General features: G+C 39.1%; 2 protein-coding genes across 4 annotated transcripts in view; one reads left to right on the forward strand and one right to left on the reverse strand.

The window, feature by feature from the left end:
* Positions 1-18,203, reverse strand: part of JMJD1C (jumonji domain containing 1C) — a 224,926-nt gene extending 206,723 nt beyond the window's left edge. Inside the window, exon 1 of one of the 3 annotated variants that reach the window (XM_036735648.1) lies at positions 17,966-18,203. The gene's annotated coding sequence lies outside the window, so the exon portion shown is untranslated. Of the gene's footprint in view, positions 1-1,837; positions 1,853-17,965 lie in introns of those variants that run through there. The other 2 variants (XM_036735645.1, XM_036735646.1) reach the window with 2 other exon arrangements.
* The window catches only part of LOC118829440 (collagen alpha-1(I) chain-like), a 164,169-nt gene that overhangs the window by 103,443 nt on the left and 41,805 nt on the right, over positions 1-18,921 (forward strand). Inside the window, exon 5 of the mRNA XM_036736460.1 lies at positions 17,795-18,364. Within this exon, the coding sequence (XP_036592355.1) occupies positions 17,795-18,364 (570 nt within the window). The remainder of the gene's footprint in view (positions 1-17,794; positions 18,365-18,921) is intronic.

Here is an 18,921-nt window from a genome sequence, read left to right on the forward strand (position 1 = left end):
TTGAACAATTTTCATCTGGGTATATAACATATTACATGAAATAAAAGCCATAATAGATAAAAAAGATATTTTCCCAAAGAGTTCAACTTAATTCCAGTTTTAAGCATGTGAACACATTTAGAAGCCACCTACCTCTTCTTTCTTAAACATCTCATGGTATTTACAGACAAAGCAGGTAGGGGCTTCCACTTTGTCATCTCAAATACTTAGCCCGCTGTAACAACAATGCTGCTTGCCACTACTGTGGCTGTGGAAGACCAGTAACACCAGCACACAGACGGGCTGCTAGCACAGGTTCTTTGATCTGCTTTTCTAAGGAAAGCAACTTTAAGGGGTTAACAATCTCACTTTAATCAAACATATGTATATCATTCACTTAATTCAGGGGGAAAAGCTAGCACCCTGAACTTCAGAACAAACACAAACAGAAATTACAAAAAGAGACAATATAAACAGATCAACATTTCTCTCTAACCAAATCACAATACAGTTACCGGAGAAGCACCAACATCTGGATTTTCCAAAGTGGGAGCAGGGGGGGGTCTCTTAACAACAGCTACCCAGTCTCATCTAGTCAAATCACATTACACTCTTCCAGTGAGAGTGAGAGCCCCAAACAAAATGATAACCTCTGAGTTTATATGCCCTTCTTAGGTCCCAAAGGCTTCACACCTAAATCAGCAAAAGGGTGTGGGCCTGGGGCTTTGCATCTAGTAAGACTTAATCAAATGCATTTGATTACTTTAGCATTCTAAGAGAGAAACAGTAAAAAAGTCCCACCTTAATTACCAATACACTCGCTCACTCATACCTAAATCTATAAAACTCTACTCCTATCCTGCCCAACTTGTTATGCAGACCCTTGTTTATTAGGAAACAATCTTTCAGTTACTCATTCTGTATCTTCTCCAATATGCCCCAAACACTACCAATTTATTTCATTTAAAACAAAACATCACTCCATGTGACACCTACCAGGCTATGAAATATTTAAATTAGCTTTTAATACATCTTTTTAAGTCCTAGCTTTCCCATATTTTTTTTTTATTAAAGCCACACCCACCCTGCAGTGCAGACATTAATTTTATAGTTAATAGAAATAATCTGTCATGGTATATTCATTATTAGGTCAAAATAGATTGTAGCATTTATTTTTAATTTCAAAATACTACGTATTAGGTACTTGGCCAAATTGCCCAAATGAAACTTTAAAACTTCTGATTTAAAATGCTACACACCTATTTGCACCTCTGTTCTTATGTATATTTAAGGATATACTGTGCACAGGTAATTTGTTTTGAATGAAGAGTTCTGGATTCATTGAACCACTCATATGATTCATACCTATATAGTACATAACTAATATTTCAAAATGCTAAATATAAAACTGTAAGAAGATATTAAGTACAGATGACTGCCACAACACAAAAAAGGACGATTATTAAACAGCTGCTACTATCATATAACACATTCTACATGACTTGAAACAACAAATATATGGGGTTTTCTTAAGCAGTAACCCTGTCCTTATCATACATCAAGCTCCTATTTCAAATAGCATCTGGAGGTGAGAAGCAGCACAGCAACATAATGATAATTGGTTAGGGTTTGTTTTAAATAATACACTGGCCAATTCTGACCCTAAGATTTAAACATCAACATATTATTAAAGCATAAGAAGGCAGGATTTTGAACAACTTAAGTGTTTACTATGTTGAATTGTCAAATAACATGAATATATTATACAACACCCTTCCACGTCCAACTTCCTGTAAGTCAACAAAGATTCATACAATACTTGAAGCAATGAGAAATGCAATTGCTTCCAATTACTTACGAGTTTCTTTCTTTTCTTTGAATTCAATTTTATTTTCAGTTCTTAATTCTTTCTCTCCCAACTCCCTCTTCCCCACCGAGAAAGCAAAAAAGACAAAACCCATTATAAATATGTATAGTCAAGCAAAACAAATTCCCATATTAGGCATGTTAAAAATAGATATATGCTTCAATTTACACCCTGAGTCTATCATCTCTCTCTCTTATCTGGGAGTAGACACCTTGTTTCATCTTAAGTCCTCTGGAACTGTTGTTAACAATTTCTTTAATATGAAGGTTCAAATGTTTCCCTAACTACTACTAACTTACCATCATACTAATGGTCAATCTATTAAAAAAAAAAGGAAGCAAAGAAAAAAAGTGATTAGGTTTCCATAACCAGAAAATCTGTGTGTGTGTGTGTGTATGTAGGGGTGGGGCGGATGGGGAGGGTGTGTGTTAATATTCATGCAAAAACCAATATAATTATGTGATATGTGGATATGTGAAAAAACAGAACCTAAATGTCACTCAAATTTAGCAGGCAAAATAAATTACAAAAAGAATGAATGGGATGATCTGTCAAACATTTCATGAAGGTTCTTCTACCATGAAAAGAACCCAATAACAGTGTCAGAAAACCGCCCAGAGATGTGCCGCCTGCTGAGGCTCCTTCTCTGTCACTACACAACAGTAGTCATCACTCAGCAGGAAATGGCAGCAGCAGCTCCCTACTGGCTCCTGTGATTGAGAACAGAGGGCTTTAGAGAATGTAAGGAATAAATGTCGGTGATTTAGTAAACTCTGTAAGATCCAGGACTGTTACTCTTGTGTCTTTGCATCACCAAAGATCAGCACAGTGCTCACACATAACAGATGCTCAACACTAGAAAAACCAAATCACTTTACTTTGAAAAATAAATTTCCAACCAATTGTCTCTATTTTCTTTGCCCTATGGATTAAAACAAGAACAAGAAGGTTAAATCAATTGGAATAGCTGAGTCCTCAAAGTATTCTTACATTCTGGTTCTCCCAGTATTAGTCATTTGTTGGATTGGACTGAGAAACCCCCAAAAGAAGCTTAGAACCAGTTAGCCACAGGAAATTTGGGGGGAATTCCAATATCCTTCATTTCAGAGATATGAATAGCCTGCTAAGAGAAATAATATGTTGGCAATAAGACTGACTCTGTTTAAATTCTATCATTCAGAACCATAGCCATTTGTGAAATTCTATCTTTTGTTTTCACCTGTCTACATTTGAGAAGAACATGTAAGGGTGATCAAGCTTCTTTTAACATGAAGTAATAGATAACTGAGTCTGCTGCTCAAAGGTATGCAGCAAACTTGCGAGGACTGTGTAACAACATTTATTTTAGTTGTGATATTAACCATATAAAGTACAGGAACAAACTACATTTGGAACTTAGCTTCTAATCCCAGCTCTGCCACTCAGGACCTGTGTGACCTGTGACAGACAAGTCACTTGGCCTCTCAGGTCTTCAATCTAGTGATGGACTAAGGACTCCTAAACATCTCAATCTTCAGTAGCCTGGCATCCTCCTTCAGTTAGTTCTCCTTTAGGGACAATAAATACTAAATGACATGATACTATCCACCGCCCCACCCCCTCAAGAGGTAACAGAGATGGGCAGAAGCATTTGAGATGTCTCACATGGTACAGTGACTGTTACCTGACAGAAAGCCTAAGGGTAAGTGAAAGTGGCTACTATCAGTCAGCTGAAAATTTCTGACATCTTATGAGACTGTATTTACAAAATATTTTCAAGACTGTTTAAAGTTAAATTGTAGAAAAAGCTGAATAATTTCAAGTGACAGTTTTAAGAGGGACTTCATAGTTATTCTATTACCTGTATTACACAGCACTTTCACAAGGATTTAAATATATTTACTGAGTTGATTTTAATAACAATTCAGCAAGGTAATTCATATGTGTTTAATTATATTTTACAAATGAGGAAACCGGGACTCAAGGGTTAAATAATTTATATGTAGTTATTGTTGTCATTACATATAGTCACAGGGCTAGGTAAGTATCAAAGGCAGGATTTGAACCCACGTATTATTTCCTGAAACCAGGTCCAGCATTTCATTATACTCCTACCACCTCTCAAGTTGTATTTATTGAAGTGATATTTACTGAGGAGAAACTGCTAAGATAGGTAGAAGGAAGCAGTGAGGCCCAGCTGCCCTCCTCACAACTCCCCTACCCCCACCAAAAACAAATTTACTCCAACAAAGAGCTAAGAAAATCCAAGAGGAAACAGAGAAACTACAAAAGGTCTTCGTTCTAGTCCACGATCACAAATCCAACCTGTAGGCAAATGACCACAGCAGGAACTCCGTAACAGGTGTGGGCCGGAATCAGGGGCTCTGCACTCAGAGCTTCAAGCAAAGGCAACAATATAGGGATGCTCAAGGATGGTCACAGATTCAAGCTCAGGTCAGAAGCCCAAGCTCCAAGCAAGGGGTCAGTCACCTACAACCACCAGTCTGACAACTCTCAGAGTGCCAAGCTAAGCTTGCAGTATGGGGAAACCTAGAGCTAGTCACAGGCTCACCCCTCCCTATTCTACCCTTAAGAATAGAAACTGAAGAAAATTCTTTAAAAATTAAAGTTGGGCAAGTGGAAGCTAATGACTCTGTGAGACATCAAGAAACAATAAAACAAAATCAAGAAAATGAAAAATAAAAGAATGTGTGAAATTTCTCAATTGAAAACAACAGACCTAGAAAATAAGTGAATTGCCTAGAGTCAAACATTCAGTAAGTGTCTGAATTGACACCAAAGTTAGGTTTTGCATAATCAAGATACAGCACTCTGAATGTCGTCAACTAGCTGCCAAAAAGTTTAACAAATTTTAAAACCCCAAACTAAAATCATGAAAATCAAATAAGAGGTTATCAAAATTAAAAACATAAAACTAGTGGCAGGTTTTTTTTTAATTAGATATAAGTCAATGGCTAATTCAATTTTAAAAGAGGAAAACGAAATTAACAGAATCAAAAATGAAAAAGGATAATTGACAATGAATGAAAAAGTACAGGATACATGAAACTACTTTGCCGAAATATATGGCAATAAATCAACTTAAATGACAACTTAAATGAAATATTTACAAAAATAATGAAATTAATAGAACAAGAAATACAAAATTTAAGCAACCCAATTTCTTTTTAAAAATATATTTCATTAAATATTTCCCAATTATTTTTTAAAGTATTAACATTTTTAAAAATTTGGAGTTACTAATTCTCTCCCTTCCTTCTGCCTCTTCCCCACCCCTTAAAGAAGGCATAACAATTATACAAATGAAGTCATGCAAAAAATTAACATATTAGCCATGCTGCAAAAGAAAATATGGGGGGGGAAGAAAAATAAAGCAAAAAAAGTATGCTTCAATCTGCACTCAGAGTTCATCAATTCTCTCTCTGTAGATAGATAGCATTTTTCATCATGCATCCTTTGAAATTGTCTTGGATCACCGTCTTGATCAGAGTAGCTAAGTCTTTCACAGTTAATCATTCTTACAATATTGCTGTTGCTGTACGTAATATTCTCCTGGTTCTGCTCACTTCACTTTGCATCAGTTCATATATGTCTTCCTAGATTTTTCTAAAACCATCCTGTTTGTCATTTCTTATAGCACAATATTTCGTCACAATCATATAGCACAACTTAACACAATTTCTGAGGAAGAAACTGAACAAATCATAAATGAACTTCCAACCAAAAAAATTCTAGAACCAGATGGATTCACAAATGAATTCTATGAAACAACCAAAACAAAGGGAAAATTAATTCCAATATCACAGAAACCATTTGCAAAAACAGCAAAAAATGGATCCTAATTCTTTCCCTCTCTCTTTTTAATCCTTCCTAACACCTCACCCACTCCCACACAGGATCTTCTCTTCCTATGAGGTGACAGGAGTAACCTTCCTTATTGCTAGCCCTCATTGTGATCAGGTAAACAGCACATCCCTGTCTCTATCCACTTTCTCCTTGCACTCACCCATTTTGACATTTATCCCCACCCACCCCCCAACACACAAATTTCTGTTGTCTGGGGTGTTTAAAAATCAAATAATCTCTTCACATCTGGTTTTCTTTCCAGGAATGTTTTGAATGCCTATTTATAATTGAACATCCACTTATTTTTTCCATCTATGATTAAGCTCAGATTTACAGAATAGGTCTTACCACACTGCATTCTGTTCTTTGGAACACATTATTTATTCCATGCCTGCCTGCATTTTCTGGTGGATCCAAAACAGTCTTGTGTTATTTGAATTTCCTTTCCTTTGTATTAGTACAGTGCCTAGCACATAACAAAATGCTTAAGAAACGTTTATTAATTTCTTCTGGTCACTTCAGAATTTATTTTTTCTCAATTAAAAAAAAACACATAAATTTAACTACCACTTGGAATTTCCAGCCTTGTAGTCAGTTTTGTTTTGTTTTTCCTGGAGGTAATCTATGGATTCTCGCAATTGGTATTTCATTTTTTGTGTTCACAAGTTTTGGGCAGCTTTCTTAATATATTTCTTACATTATGGTATTCAGGCTATTTGACTTGTGTTCTTCTGGGAAACCTATAATCCTTAGGTTACCTCTAAGCTTCCTGTCTTCCAAATCAATATACTTTGCTTTAGTAGAGAGCATATCTTCCTTTAATGATGTTGCCTTTTGCATCCTCCTTCTAGCTTTTCTTTCACTTTCATGTATTTGCATTCTCAATCAGTTGTCCTCTTTTCTTACTTTGGTGAGACTCAGAATTGAGGATTCAAATTTTTCTCTTCTGCCCATTATTCCTCTTTTCAACTGTTTCAGAAACTGTGTTCTCACAATTTTCATTTCACTTTTAAATCATTCAGGAACACTGTGTTGTCATTCCACGTTCTCTTCAAATTCCACATGGTACTCTGTCTCTATAAGTGTTGCATTTTTTTTTTTGGTTTTGCAGTATTTATTCATAGAGGCCTAAACATGTTTGCTAGATTAGAGGCCATGTTTCCTTGTGACATTAATGTTTCCCTACTGGTTTATTTTTAAATCATCCAGGTCTTTTAAGTTTTCTTCCTCTTGAGATCATTGGTTAATTTCAGCCTTTTGCCATTATTGTCCCCTATTGCTCATTTTATGACTCTCTCCCTGATGATGGGAACTTAATAGCCATCTAGTTCACTTCATACCTGAAAAGAAATGCCCACTTTAATATGCCTGGCAAGTGATCATCCAGCCTTGCTTCAAGATTTACAGTGAGTAGGAACCCACTCTCTGGTGGAAGCAATTTTTGCTTTTGGACAGCTCTAATTTTGGGGGACATTCTCTTGATATCAAACCTTACTATTCCTCTTGGTAACTTCTAACCATGGCTCCTGGTTCTGTGCTCTGCAGCCAAAAAGAACCACTCTTACCCCTCTTCCACATAATAAACCTTCAAGTACTTCAAAACAGTCTCTTGAAATTTTTTTTCTTCTATATGTTCAACATCCCTACTTCCTTCAGTCAGGCCTGAAGGGCCTTTGCCATCTTGGATGCCATCCTCAGGATGTTCACCAGCCTATTAATGTCCTTCCCAAAATGGAATGCCTAGGACCAAATATGGAGGTACCATCACTTCCTTATTGCTATAAACTATGCTCCTTGATGTAGCCTAAGGTCCGACTATCCTACAAAATGCAGTCCTGATGCATGCTGACCTTGCAGTCCACTAAAATCTCCACACCCACCTCAAATTGCTGTCTAACCTTGACTATCATTTTGTATTTCTCAAGATGATTTTCTGAATCCTAGCGTAAGATTTTACATTTATCCTTACAGCACTTCATCATATTTGAATTGCCTGTCAAAATCTGTTTGAATCCTCACAAGGCCATCCAGTGTGTTAACTATATCTCAGCTTTATAGGGGCAGCTAAGTGACACAGTGAATAGAGCCCCAGGGCCTAAAGTCAGGAAGACTTATCTTCACAAGTTCAAACTTACTAGCTGTGTGACCCTGGACAAATCACTCCACCCTGTTTGCCTCAATTGCCTCATTTATAAAATGATCTAGAGAAGGAAATGGCAAACCACTCCAGTATCTTTGCCAAGGAAACCCCAAATGAAGTCACAAAGAGTCAGACATAACTGAAACAACTGAACAACAAATGAAGGTTCTATGAGACATGAGGTAGGATTTGGAAATGACATTTTTGGGCAGCTAGGTGGTACAGTGGATAGAATGCTGGGCCTGAAGTCAGAAGACTCATCTTCCCAAGTTCAAATACAGTCTCAGACACTTACTAGCTATGTGACCTTGGGCAAGTCACTTTATCCTGTTTGCCTCAGTTTCCTCATCTGTAAAACGAACTACAGAAGGAAATGGGAAACTAATCCTGTATCTCTGCCAAGAAAACCCCAAGTTGGGTCATGAAGAATAAGACAAAACTGAAAAATGACTGAACTTAGCTTTGTGAAACCTGTAAATCTAAGATTCTGAATTATACCTTCATCTCAGTAATTAATTGATTTCAAATTTTAAAAAAATAGCACAAAGCTAAATACATACATAGGCCTCTCCTGGAGCCCTCCTGTCAAAATGATCATTCCAAATAATTATACTTCCCTCCCTCCCTAGGATATTCTTTTTTTTTTCCTCCCTAGGATATTCTATCTGCTTACGTCAACCTGCAGAATTCCTGTTACTTTCAAAGCACTATACTAGTCAACCAGTTCCAACTACAATCAACAGTATCAGCATGTTTCTCACGTCTCTACCCATCTTTTCCAAAAGAATAATGTGAAATACTTTACTAAATGCTTGGCTAAGACCTTGATAACTTGTATATATAGTAATCCCCTACCAAAAAAGGAAATAAAGTTGACCTGGCATTGTCTTTGATGAAGCTATGCTAGCTCTTTGTAACTGCCACTTCCTTTTATCAATGTTCTTAAATCATGTTTGTAATAATCCCTTCTACAAATTTTTTTCCTAGGAATTAACATCAAGCTTATTGTCCTACAGCTTTCACACTCTGTACTCTTCACTGGGGTTTTTCCCTCTCCAAACTGGGATATTTGGCCTTCTCTAGGTTAGGAGTAACTCTCTTATTCTCCATAATCTTTCAAATATCAGCGATCACAATATAGTAGCTCAGCAAAGTTAATCTGCCATTTTTCTCTCTAGTATTCAGATAAGTGTTCATCTGGGCTAGGTAACTTGAATTCATCAAAAGCAACTAGATGTTCCTCTCTTTCTATCTCCTTCCTTATAAAGAGGGTACCAATTTCCTGTTGCCTATTTTCTGCTGTCATTTCCAATGTTCACTGAATTCTCCTGGGTAGAGAAAACAGAAACAAAATTAGAACTGAGTAGCCCCACCTTCACTGTGTTGCCACTTTTAAGCCTTCCCATCCCTTAAATGGAGAATCTATAGATCTATCCCAACAGCAACCCTCAAACAAAGGTAACAACAAGGCAAGTTTCATTTTACAAACTGAGGCTCAGAAAGCATCCCTAACCTGCTAGTAGTCCTAAACCTCTTTTTCCAGGGTTATTATGCATTATTCTCTTCAGTGTAACCCACAGGCCAGTACCCTTCCCCCCCTCCCTAGTATATTCTACCTCCTTACCTCAACTTGTAGCATTCCTGTTACTTTCAAAGAACAACTGAAATACTGCTACATTGAAGGCTCTTTCTTTCCTTTTCTCCCTTCCAAGCTTTTTTTTCCCCCCCGCGGGGCAGGGGGGAGGGGAGATGGAAAAGAGAGTGTGAGTCTGTTTTTCACCCAGGCTGGAAGTATAATAACCACTCTCAGGTCCAATCTCAATACTGATCATCACAGAAGTTTTAACTGGCTCAGTTTTTCTGATATAAAGCAGTTATAGCCTCTCCACAGGCAGGCAGCCTAGTGGCCCCTATGCTCCAAGGGGCCCACTACATTGGTGTTGTACTTAGTACAGATACCTGAACATTTTTAGCCTTTCCACAGCTCAGAACTCCCGAATTAGTAATCTATCAGCTTCAGCCTTCCCAACAGCAGGAATGGCACCACCACAACAAGCCATCCCTCTAGCTATCCAGTATTTCTTCTGCCTTCCCCCCCAAATAACCTTGCATTTACTTTGTCTATATTTTGATGTATTTTTATTTATATGCATAGATTCCCAATACAGTGTAAGCTCCTTGAAGTCAGGGGCTGTTTCATTTATATCACCGTATCTATAATCTACAGTACCTAGCACATTTGGTACATAAGGCTAAAAAAGCTTGACAATTAAATCAAGTGCTTCTTCCGTTACACTAAGTAAGAAAAAAACATACTACTGCCTACAACCCTGAAAATTACTCCACATTTGAATTTAGCTTTTAAAAAGCTACAATCTTTGCTGAATTCTTCTAGTTTTCCTATATCTGTCATCACAATGAATGCATATGCTACATCAAACATCAGTAATATTTTGTTATAGTTAAACTTATTAGAATCCTCCTCAACTGAAGGTACTGGGCATCATGTGGATAATAAAATTATTCTTTCAGTTTTATAATCAAAATTCTTTAACACTCAAAAATCTGATCCAAAGTTTAGTGCTTTCTTTTAAAGAAATATACTTTATTACCCTTAATTTTTTTTAAAAAGCTATTTTTTGTTATTAAGATGATGACACTACCCTAACAGAAGACCTGTATTTTGTGTGCGCGCACACACACAGCTTTGATTTATATTTTCTTTTTTTATAAAAAAGTCTTTAAAAAATAACATGTAAAATGAGTACAAAGGAATGAGGCTTACAAACTAAGATCTAAACAAAATGATTAGGCATTTGGTCTCTATTTCATCTTTTTACATATAACTGTACTAAAGAGTTACCTTAAAGAATATCCTTTTCTTTCTTCTTCTAGCAGAATGAAAAGCAACTGCAATGACCTTAGGAAAATTAACACCTGTAGTAAAGTATTTCCTTTGGCAAATGGTGTATTGTTATTCATCTAGTAACTTTCATTAACCAAGGCCCTCCCTTTCCTGATAGAATTCACTGATGAAGTCTGAGAAAACAGAGCTCATAGTGTTTGTTCAACTCCCACAACTAAGCAGCTGAACATCCTACATCTTTCAAAATACTATTCTTAGAGAAGGTTTCACATGGTGTCATGCATCATCTTGTTGCTAATCACAAGATCTAGAGATGTTTTCCAGTTGCCTTTAAAAATATCTTAGATTTCTAAAATGCACTTAAATGAGTATTACAATGTTCAAACAAAAAGGATCAATAAAAACAATTCAAAGAAATATGGACAAGTAAACAATAAATAAGAGGTATGTGTACATATGCATAGTCAGTCTCACACATACTTTAAAATCCAGTCAAGTGTATGTCCATTCAATCTTCACAATCTGACACATGTCCCCTTTTCTTCCACTCACAGGGTCAAATGCACTAAAGTAATAGCTTCTAAATGGTGTCACCTTTTTAACATCCTCTCCTCTGATGCTGCCACCATTCCAGTACAGACCCTCATCTCCTTCCATGTAGATTACTGTCAATAGTCCGCCGGTTAGTCCATTCCCCGGCCACACACCAGTCCATCCTCTATTCACTGACAGTGATTTTCTTAAAATGTAGATCCAACAATGTCACCCCCATATTCAATAAATTCCAACCACTCCCTATCATTTCCAGGATCACAAAGAGATTCCTGTGTGGCATTCAAAGCCCTTCATAACTTAGCCCTCACCTTTGCAGTCTTCTCACACTTTAGATGTCCCCCTGCTCACTTCCTCTCTCTTAAACTCTTCCATTCAGTGGCACTATCTTCATCACTGTTCTTTGAACAAGACAACCCATCTCTTGGTTCCAAGAATTTTCCCTAGCTGTTCCCATGCCTGGAGTGTTCTCCCTTCTCATCTCTGCTTCCTGGTTTCCTTTCAAGTCCCAGTTCAAATTCCACCTTCTACATGAAGCCTTTCCCAATCCTCTCCAAATGCTAGGGCCTTCTGATTATTGATTATGTCCTATTAATTCCGTATGCAACTTTTTTTGTCCACAGTTGTCTGACTAGGCTCTCCCATTAGATCATGCGCTCCTTGAGGACAGTGACTGTTTTGTGACTTTGTATCCTCAGCACTTACTAGCACCTTGTATGGCACATAGCAGGCACACAGGCAGTACTATGTGAAGTGAGGTTCTACGGCAACAAAACAAGGGAAAAACTATCAAGTCGGCTGATTATCCTACCACGGCGATTTCTCAAATATCTGCTAAAGGTCAAATTTCCACAGCCTAGAATCAATCTGTAAGCCTACACAATTCTAGCACCTTAAGGTTCTGAACAAAGACCATCTTTTGCATAAGTAATGAAACCAACCTTAAGATTTGTAAACACTATAAGGAAGTCATCACAGAAAACACAATTTAGCTCAGTGTAGATATGAAAGAGGTTCAATTTTTCATGAGCTAAAATTAAGCTTTAAAATGTTTCATCCATGTTTCCAAAGAAATTACTACTTCATATAAATTCTGAAATTTACTTTAAGTATATCTAAATATAATTAAGTGATTTTACAAATAAAAGAATGTAATATTGTGGAAACCTAAAAGGATGTATTATTATAGTTATCGAACACCAGTTATTTGAGGAGTTACTGCGAATTTATTCTAACAGAATCTTATAAAACATACAGACAAAACAAACATCCTTTCCAAAATAATCACTGAGGCAGGGTAGGGGTAGGCTCTTTTTCTATTGATACAGACATCACTCAAAACAGTTTCAAAACTCTCTTGCAGCCTCCTGTACCCCAACAATGATAACTATGAGAAATGCATGCAGTCGGTGTCAATATCCACATAGCCTTTGGAGAATGCACAGAAATCCTATATCTAGTTCTAGCCCACTAAGGACATGGTGAAAAAGATCGATGTTTAACTGAATGAACTGGGGTATATTCAAAATCAGGTTCTTGTGCCTTTGTTCCCAGTGGTGCTAAAATGAGGCAAGGACTACAGTTCTAGGCCTCTCCAAGCAAACAGACTTCAGGCCTTATCTCCACAGCCAGCCACATGGCGAATGAACAGATGGTCCCACTGCTGCTTCTATTGTCTTTTGTTGTCTATTAGCTATTGCCCTAGGTCCAAGAGTACTGGAGATAGAGCTACAACCTTGTGAGCACTGAAAGGTCACAATAGCTCTTATGCACCACAAGTCATGTTTGGGGATAAACACACTGCCCTGGCATAGCAGCCCTCAAGAACGAGGGCATAAACTAGTCCAGCTAAAGAGGAGGCATCCTCTAGAGAGGCTAATGCTGCATCAGGAAGTAAACTTGGTGGGACAAAGGCTCTGTAGTCACAGCATTAAGCTTAAGGGAAGGAGAAGGAACAAGCATTTATTAGGCACCTACTGTGTGCCAGGCACTGTGTTAAGGACTTAACAAATGGTATCATATTTAATCTTCCAACATCACTAATAGGGAGGTTTGACTCTACTCTTTTCAAGGACTGAGTAGAAGGGAGAGTGTCCTATAAAGTGCTGGGAGGGGTGTCAATGCTTTGGAACTCATGTCCTTGCTATATTTCTGCAATTATTATCCCTTTATAAAAGTGAATCAGCTAAATTATATCAGGATGCTAATCTCTAGAGGGTATCTATGACATTAAGGAAATACTAACTGCAACTCATGGATGATATTGTAGAAGACACTTTGGAATGTAGGATCTATCCAAAGGCATTAAAGAAGAATTACCTTTATAAGCCCTTGTTCTGGGAAACCTGACTTAGCAGGTTCCCCAGAACCTGTGAGTCTAAGTGTGAGCTGAGAAACAAAACCTCAAAACCTTATATAGTAGTTATATACCTTCAAAAGTTCATCACATATCTTTTTAACACAATAATAACGAATCATTTTTTTTACCCAGTTCTCTGAAGGTTAAACTGTTTGATAAATAACATGCCATTATTTAATATGATCAAGACACTATGGTATAAAACTATGCTGAAAAGTAAATTTTTAAAAAATTAAGACTATTTGTAACTGTCATTGAGGGTAAAACCACCATCTTGAAAACAGTGCCAAAAGCATTCAGCATACTAGAAATACAAATTTTTAAATATTTGTCAGCATTAAAAAATAGCTCATTAAAATTTTCAAATATAAAAAAAACAGTAATAATGTCACAGAAGCAACTTGGACAGGGAATCAAAAGATGTCATACAATCCACTAACCACACTGATTTCTAGTAAGTCACTTCAGTTTCTCTGAAAATTAGTTTTTTCAGCTATAAAGTGAAGGGATTGAAATATATTACGCATAGATTTCCTTCCAATGCTACAAAATCCATGAGTCTAATCAATGAGTAAATTAGAATAAGCTACCTGATCATTTTTGGTGGAATGACATTATATATCCTTGTACATGATGAAAAGAATTTTCTTCATTTAAAATGTCATATTTTGATTCATTCAGGCCAGAATGTTTTAGGAATATAAAATATTATATTAGAACCAAAAGAAGAACTCTAGTTGAGTATATTTCTTGGGAAATAGTGAGATTATTTCAAATATGCCAAAAAACTTTTCATGGCAATAATCTATATTAGAAAGATATTTACATAAAGATAATAGATTGTGTGGCTCCACGGTTCATGTTCTTCCCTTCGCACCTCCACCCTCACCCTCAGAACAGGGACTGGTAATACACAGCAGCTTTCATTACTCCACTCAAGAATTCACAAAGACTTTCAATAGCCTGTTATAAGGACAAATTCCCACCCATGGCAGGCAGTCAAAGTCTTCCATAATATGAACTGCTCCAAATGTTTGTAGAATTCAAGAGAATTATGCTATAAAAGTAATAAAATGAATGAAAAGGGGTGGGGGGCTTAGGGGAAACCGATCATAAGTTCATTTTGAATATGATGAAGTTCACATGCATGACAGAGAGCTGAGGACGTTCCATTGAGGCTGTGGAGGCAGTGAGGAAAAAAGAAGGAAGGATGGGTTATGTGGCTTTGGGAGTCATTGGCACAGATGTGTTCTTTGAACCTTTGGCATATCTAAGAGAGCAGGGAGAAAAAAGAGTTATGGAAAACTCAAAGATAAGGACAAAGGCAGAGATGATGATAAAGTGAAGACTGAAAGTTCAGGCAGGTAGGGAGAGAACCAGAGGAATACAGTGTCAGAAAAAGGAAGCAATACTCTGGCAGAGATGGCGCTCAAGAGTGCTGAAGTTGCTGAGAAGTCTAGAAGAATGAGGAGCAAAAAAGAGAGATCTGGCAATTAAGAACTCCTTGATAACAGTAGACAACAGTTTCAGTTGAAGAAAGATGAGGACTGAAAAAAAAATCAATAAAGTTAGTGATAAAGAGATCATGCTGCAAAATTACAAAAAACAAGTATGACTCAAAAAAAATTTATGAAAAGATGCAGGGTGGGAGGTCTGTGAGAGTCGGGCATGTACTTTCAATTTTTTCAATGTATTGATCACTATTTTGAGTGTTTTTCTCTTACTACTTCTTTTGTTTAAAAAAATGTAGGGACAGCTAGGTGGTGAAGTGGATAGAATACTGCCCCTGGAGTTCAAACCTGGCCTCAGACGCTTGACACTTACTAGGTGTGTGACCCAGGGCAAGTCACAACCCCACTTGCCTCTCCAAAAATCCCCCAAAAATGCTTTGTTATATAGGATTGCTCTTTTGGAGAAGGAGGAGATGGGGAATTTTGTAAGATACAAAAAAAGGGAAAATTTATTAATTTTTTTTTAAAAAGATGTAACTGATAAAAATGAAGAGAACGATTTGAGTCCAGTGGTAGGACTGGAAGTCATACTGTAAGATTTGAATGAAATCAGAAGTCAAGGCAAGGAGAATATATAGATTTTCCTAAGAGTTTGGGTGTGAAAAGGAATGAGGGAGGGAAATTAGCATTGTGATAGCAAGGTTAATGGATTTATATACTTCCTAACTCATGTGGCAAGATTACATATGTAGTTATTTACAAATATATGTATTTTAGACATTTAATTTTTTGAAATATCATCATTTCTAATGGCTCATCTATGGGTTAGTAATTTTCCCTCTTTGACCATCATTTTCCATTGAATCTTTATAGGTCTGGAAAAAAAAAAACAACCCTGAAAAAGAGAGTATTGTGAGTTTAACCTAAATTGTCCCATACTTCACAAAAACAATTACTTCTACCAACATTCTAATGGTTCAAAATGAAGAAAAATTATTTTCATAGGCTACAAAGTATTTTTAGCTTATATCTAATACTCAATATCTAGTTTCATACCCTATACTGGATGGTGCTACTGTGAAAGTCTTTCCCAAATGATACACACATATCAATATGTATCAATTGTATCTATAATACATTTATACTACTTGGGGCATGAATTTTCTTTAAAATTTCATGTAGGAAAATTAAATCTAGGATGCCAGAATCTGGTCGATTTCTACTTTAGCACTCTTTAAAATAATGTAAAAAAATAAAAATGATAGTAGCACATTAATTTTCTTTCTAATATGCAAACAGTAAATTAGACTGTTCTGATCAATATTCAAATTTTAAAATTTTCTAATTTTCATTCAGCTATCAGGTACTGTTAAAAAACAAGACAACAATTTTATTCATTTTTAAATAATTTTCAAAACGTAAAACTGGTTTAGTGTTCTAGTCAAAGGCTAAGATCATCTCAGTGAAGGGAGGGGCAAATTCAATTTCCCTAATTTACGCAATTGAGAATTATCTATCTGTTGTAAAAATAATTATATTATTGCCATAATTTACTCCTAGATCCATTATGTTCAGCAAAATAAATGTAAATTTAAAGGTTTTTTCCCCCTACAGTACATATAACCCATAAGCACCCTCCCGCTCATTTTTTATAACAAAGAAACCTTTTGCCAAAAAAACCATCTCTGTTTACCCATTTTTGAAATAAATACTGCAATCCAGTCAGAGATCTGTAAGCACACGAAGCCAATCTACCAAGAACTGCTCAAAAATTACCCCCCCCCAACATTAAAGGCTGCTTATGTAGTAAAGTAGCATAATTAAGAACTAATTGCTCCCAATTTTCTACTTTCTCCCGTTAAATGCTTTAAACCACCGGCCATCCATTTTCAGATTATGTTTTCATCACCCTGAATCTTGGAAACCCTGCTCCAGTGTGTGTATGTCCCTATGTCGCATATCCTATCCCCTGTGTGTGTACGTGTGTGTCTATGTCTGTCTCCCTGTGTCGCACATCCCATCCCATGTCTATGTGTGTGTGTCTCTCTCCCTGTGTCGCACATCCCATCCCGTATGTATGTGTCCCTGTGTCGCACATACCATCCTCCATCTCTGTCTCTCCCCTTGTCGCAATCCCATCCCCCATCTGTGTGTCCCTGTGTCGCACATCCCATCCCCGTCTTTGTGTATTTGTGTGTTCCTGTGTCGCACAACCTATCCCCCATCTGTGTATCCCTATGTCGCACATCCCATCCCCCATCTCTGTGTCCCTGTGTCGCACATCCCATCCCCCATCTCTGTGTGTGTCCCTGTGTCGCACATCCTATCCCCCATCTCTGTGTATGTATCTATGTTCCTGTGTTGCACATCCCATCCCCCGTTTCTGTGTTCCTGTGTCGTACATCCCATCCCCCATCTCTGTGTGTCCGTGTCGCACATCCCATCCCCCATCTGTGTCCCAGTGTCGCATATCCCATCCCCCATCTGTGTGTCCGTGTCGCACATCCCATCCCCCGTCTCTGTGTCTATCTGTGTGTCCCTGTGTCGCACATCCCATCCCCCATCTCTCTCTGTTTCTCTCCCTGTGTCGCACATCCCATCCCCCTCCGCCCAGAGCCCCGCCGAGCACATTTGGACCCTTCTGAGGATCACAGGCCCAGGATAGGCCGCCCCGTCTCCCTCTCCGGGGTCTTCCTCTCCCCTCGGACCCCCGGCCCCACCCGCCCCCCACCAGCCGGCCCCGCCCTGGGGTGGCCGAGCCCCAGCCCCAGCCCCCACCCACGCTGGCCTGCCCTGCGGTGGTCGTGCCGAGGCCTCAGGAAGGACGTGGGCACCGCCCGCCCGGGCTCGGGCCTCGATCTCCCGCCTGCCTGCCCGGGTCACTGGACCGGGCGCTCACTCTCACCGCCAGCTCGGGGCTCGGGGCTCCGGGCTCTGGTCCGGCCCGGTCCGGCCCGGTCCGGTCCGCCGCCCGGATGACCTCGGCTTCCCAGCCGGTTCGCCGCGCCTCTTGGTGTGTGGCCGCCGCCGTCGTCGCCGCCGCCGCCAACTACGCCCAAGAATCAGCAGCCCCCAGCTCTGAGCGCATCTCCCCCTGCCAAAGCAGCCCGTGTGGCCCCCCACGAGGGGCACCCTGGGGCGACAGGGGTGGGGGCGGGGGCGGAGCCGTGCTTGGAGCCTGCGCTCCCTCTCCTCCGCCTCCGCCGCCGCCACCGCCCCCCCTACGCTGCCATGGTTACAGCGTATCAGAGAAGGACTACATTTCGTGTCCCTCCGCCTGCGGAGACCGAGGAGACAGAAAAGAGTGCCCGCCCTGCGGGGGGGTCACTGCGCCAGGGCGGCCACCGGGAAGAGCAGGGAGGGCTCCAGGCTCGGGGTGCCCCTGGCTCTCCTTGCACACCCTCAAATCTCCTTCTCCCTGGATACCAAGGCAGTCTCTACCTTGGCATCGAGGTTCTGGGCGGTGGCACCCGTGTTAAGCTGGCTGCTAAATCACAGCTCGAATTCCAGGGTTTTTTGTTTTTTTAAAAACAATTTTAATCCTGATACACACTTGGGGGGCGGAGGGGGGTGGGGGTGGGAAACAGGGACGAGGAAGAAACAGGAGAAAACTCCACCCTCATTATAGACATTACAATTAAAAGTCCAGTCAATCACTAGGCAGAACAAGAGATTCGTTTTCCGACTCGTCCAATCCCCACGAGCTGGCGGTCCCTTCTCCCTCCCACAGCACAAGGGAGGCGGTTCTTCATCCAGGGCCTCCCCAACCTCCAGACAGGGGCGTCAGGCCACCTTCACAGCCTCCTCTGCAAAAAATGCTTTAAGAATATTTTCATCAAATACCGCTGAGCTGAAGACTAC

This window comes from Trichosurus vulpecula, chromosome 8 (assembly GCF_011100635.1).
Source record: "Trichosurus vulpecula isolate mTriVul1 chromosome 8, mTriVul1.pri, whole genome shotgun sequence".
NCBI lineage: Eukaryota > Metazoa > Chordata > Mammalia > Diprotodontia > Phalangeridae > Trichosurus > Trichosurus vulpecula.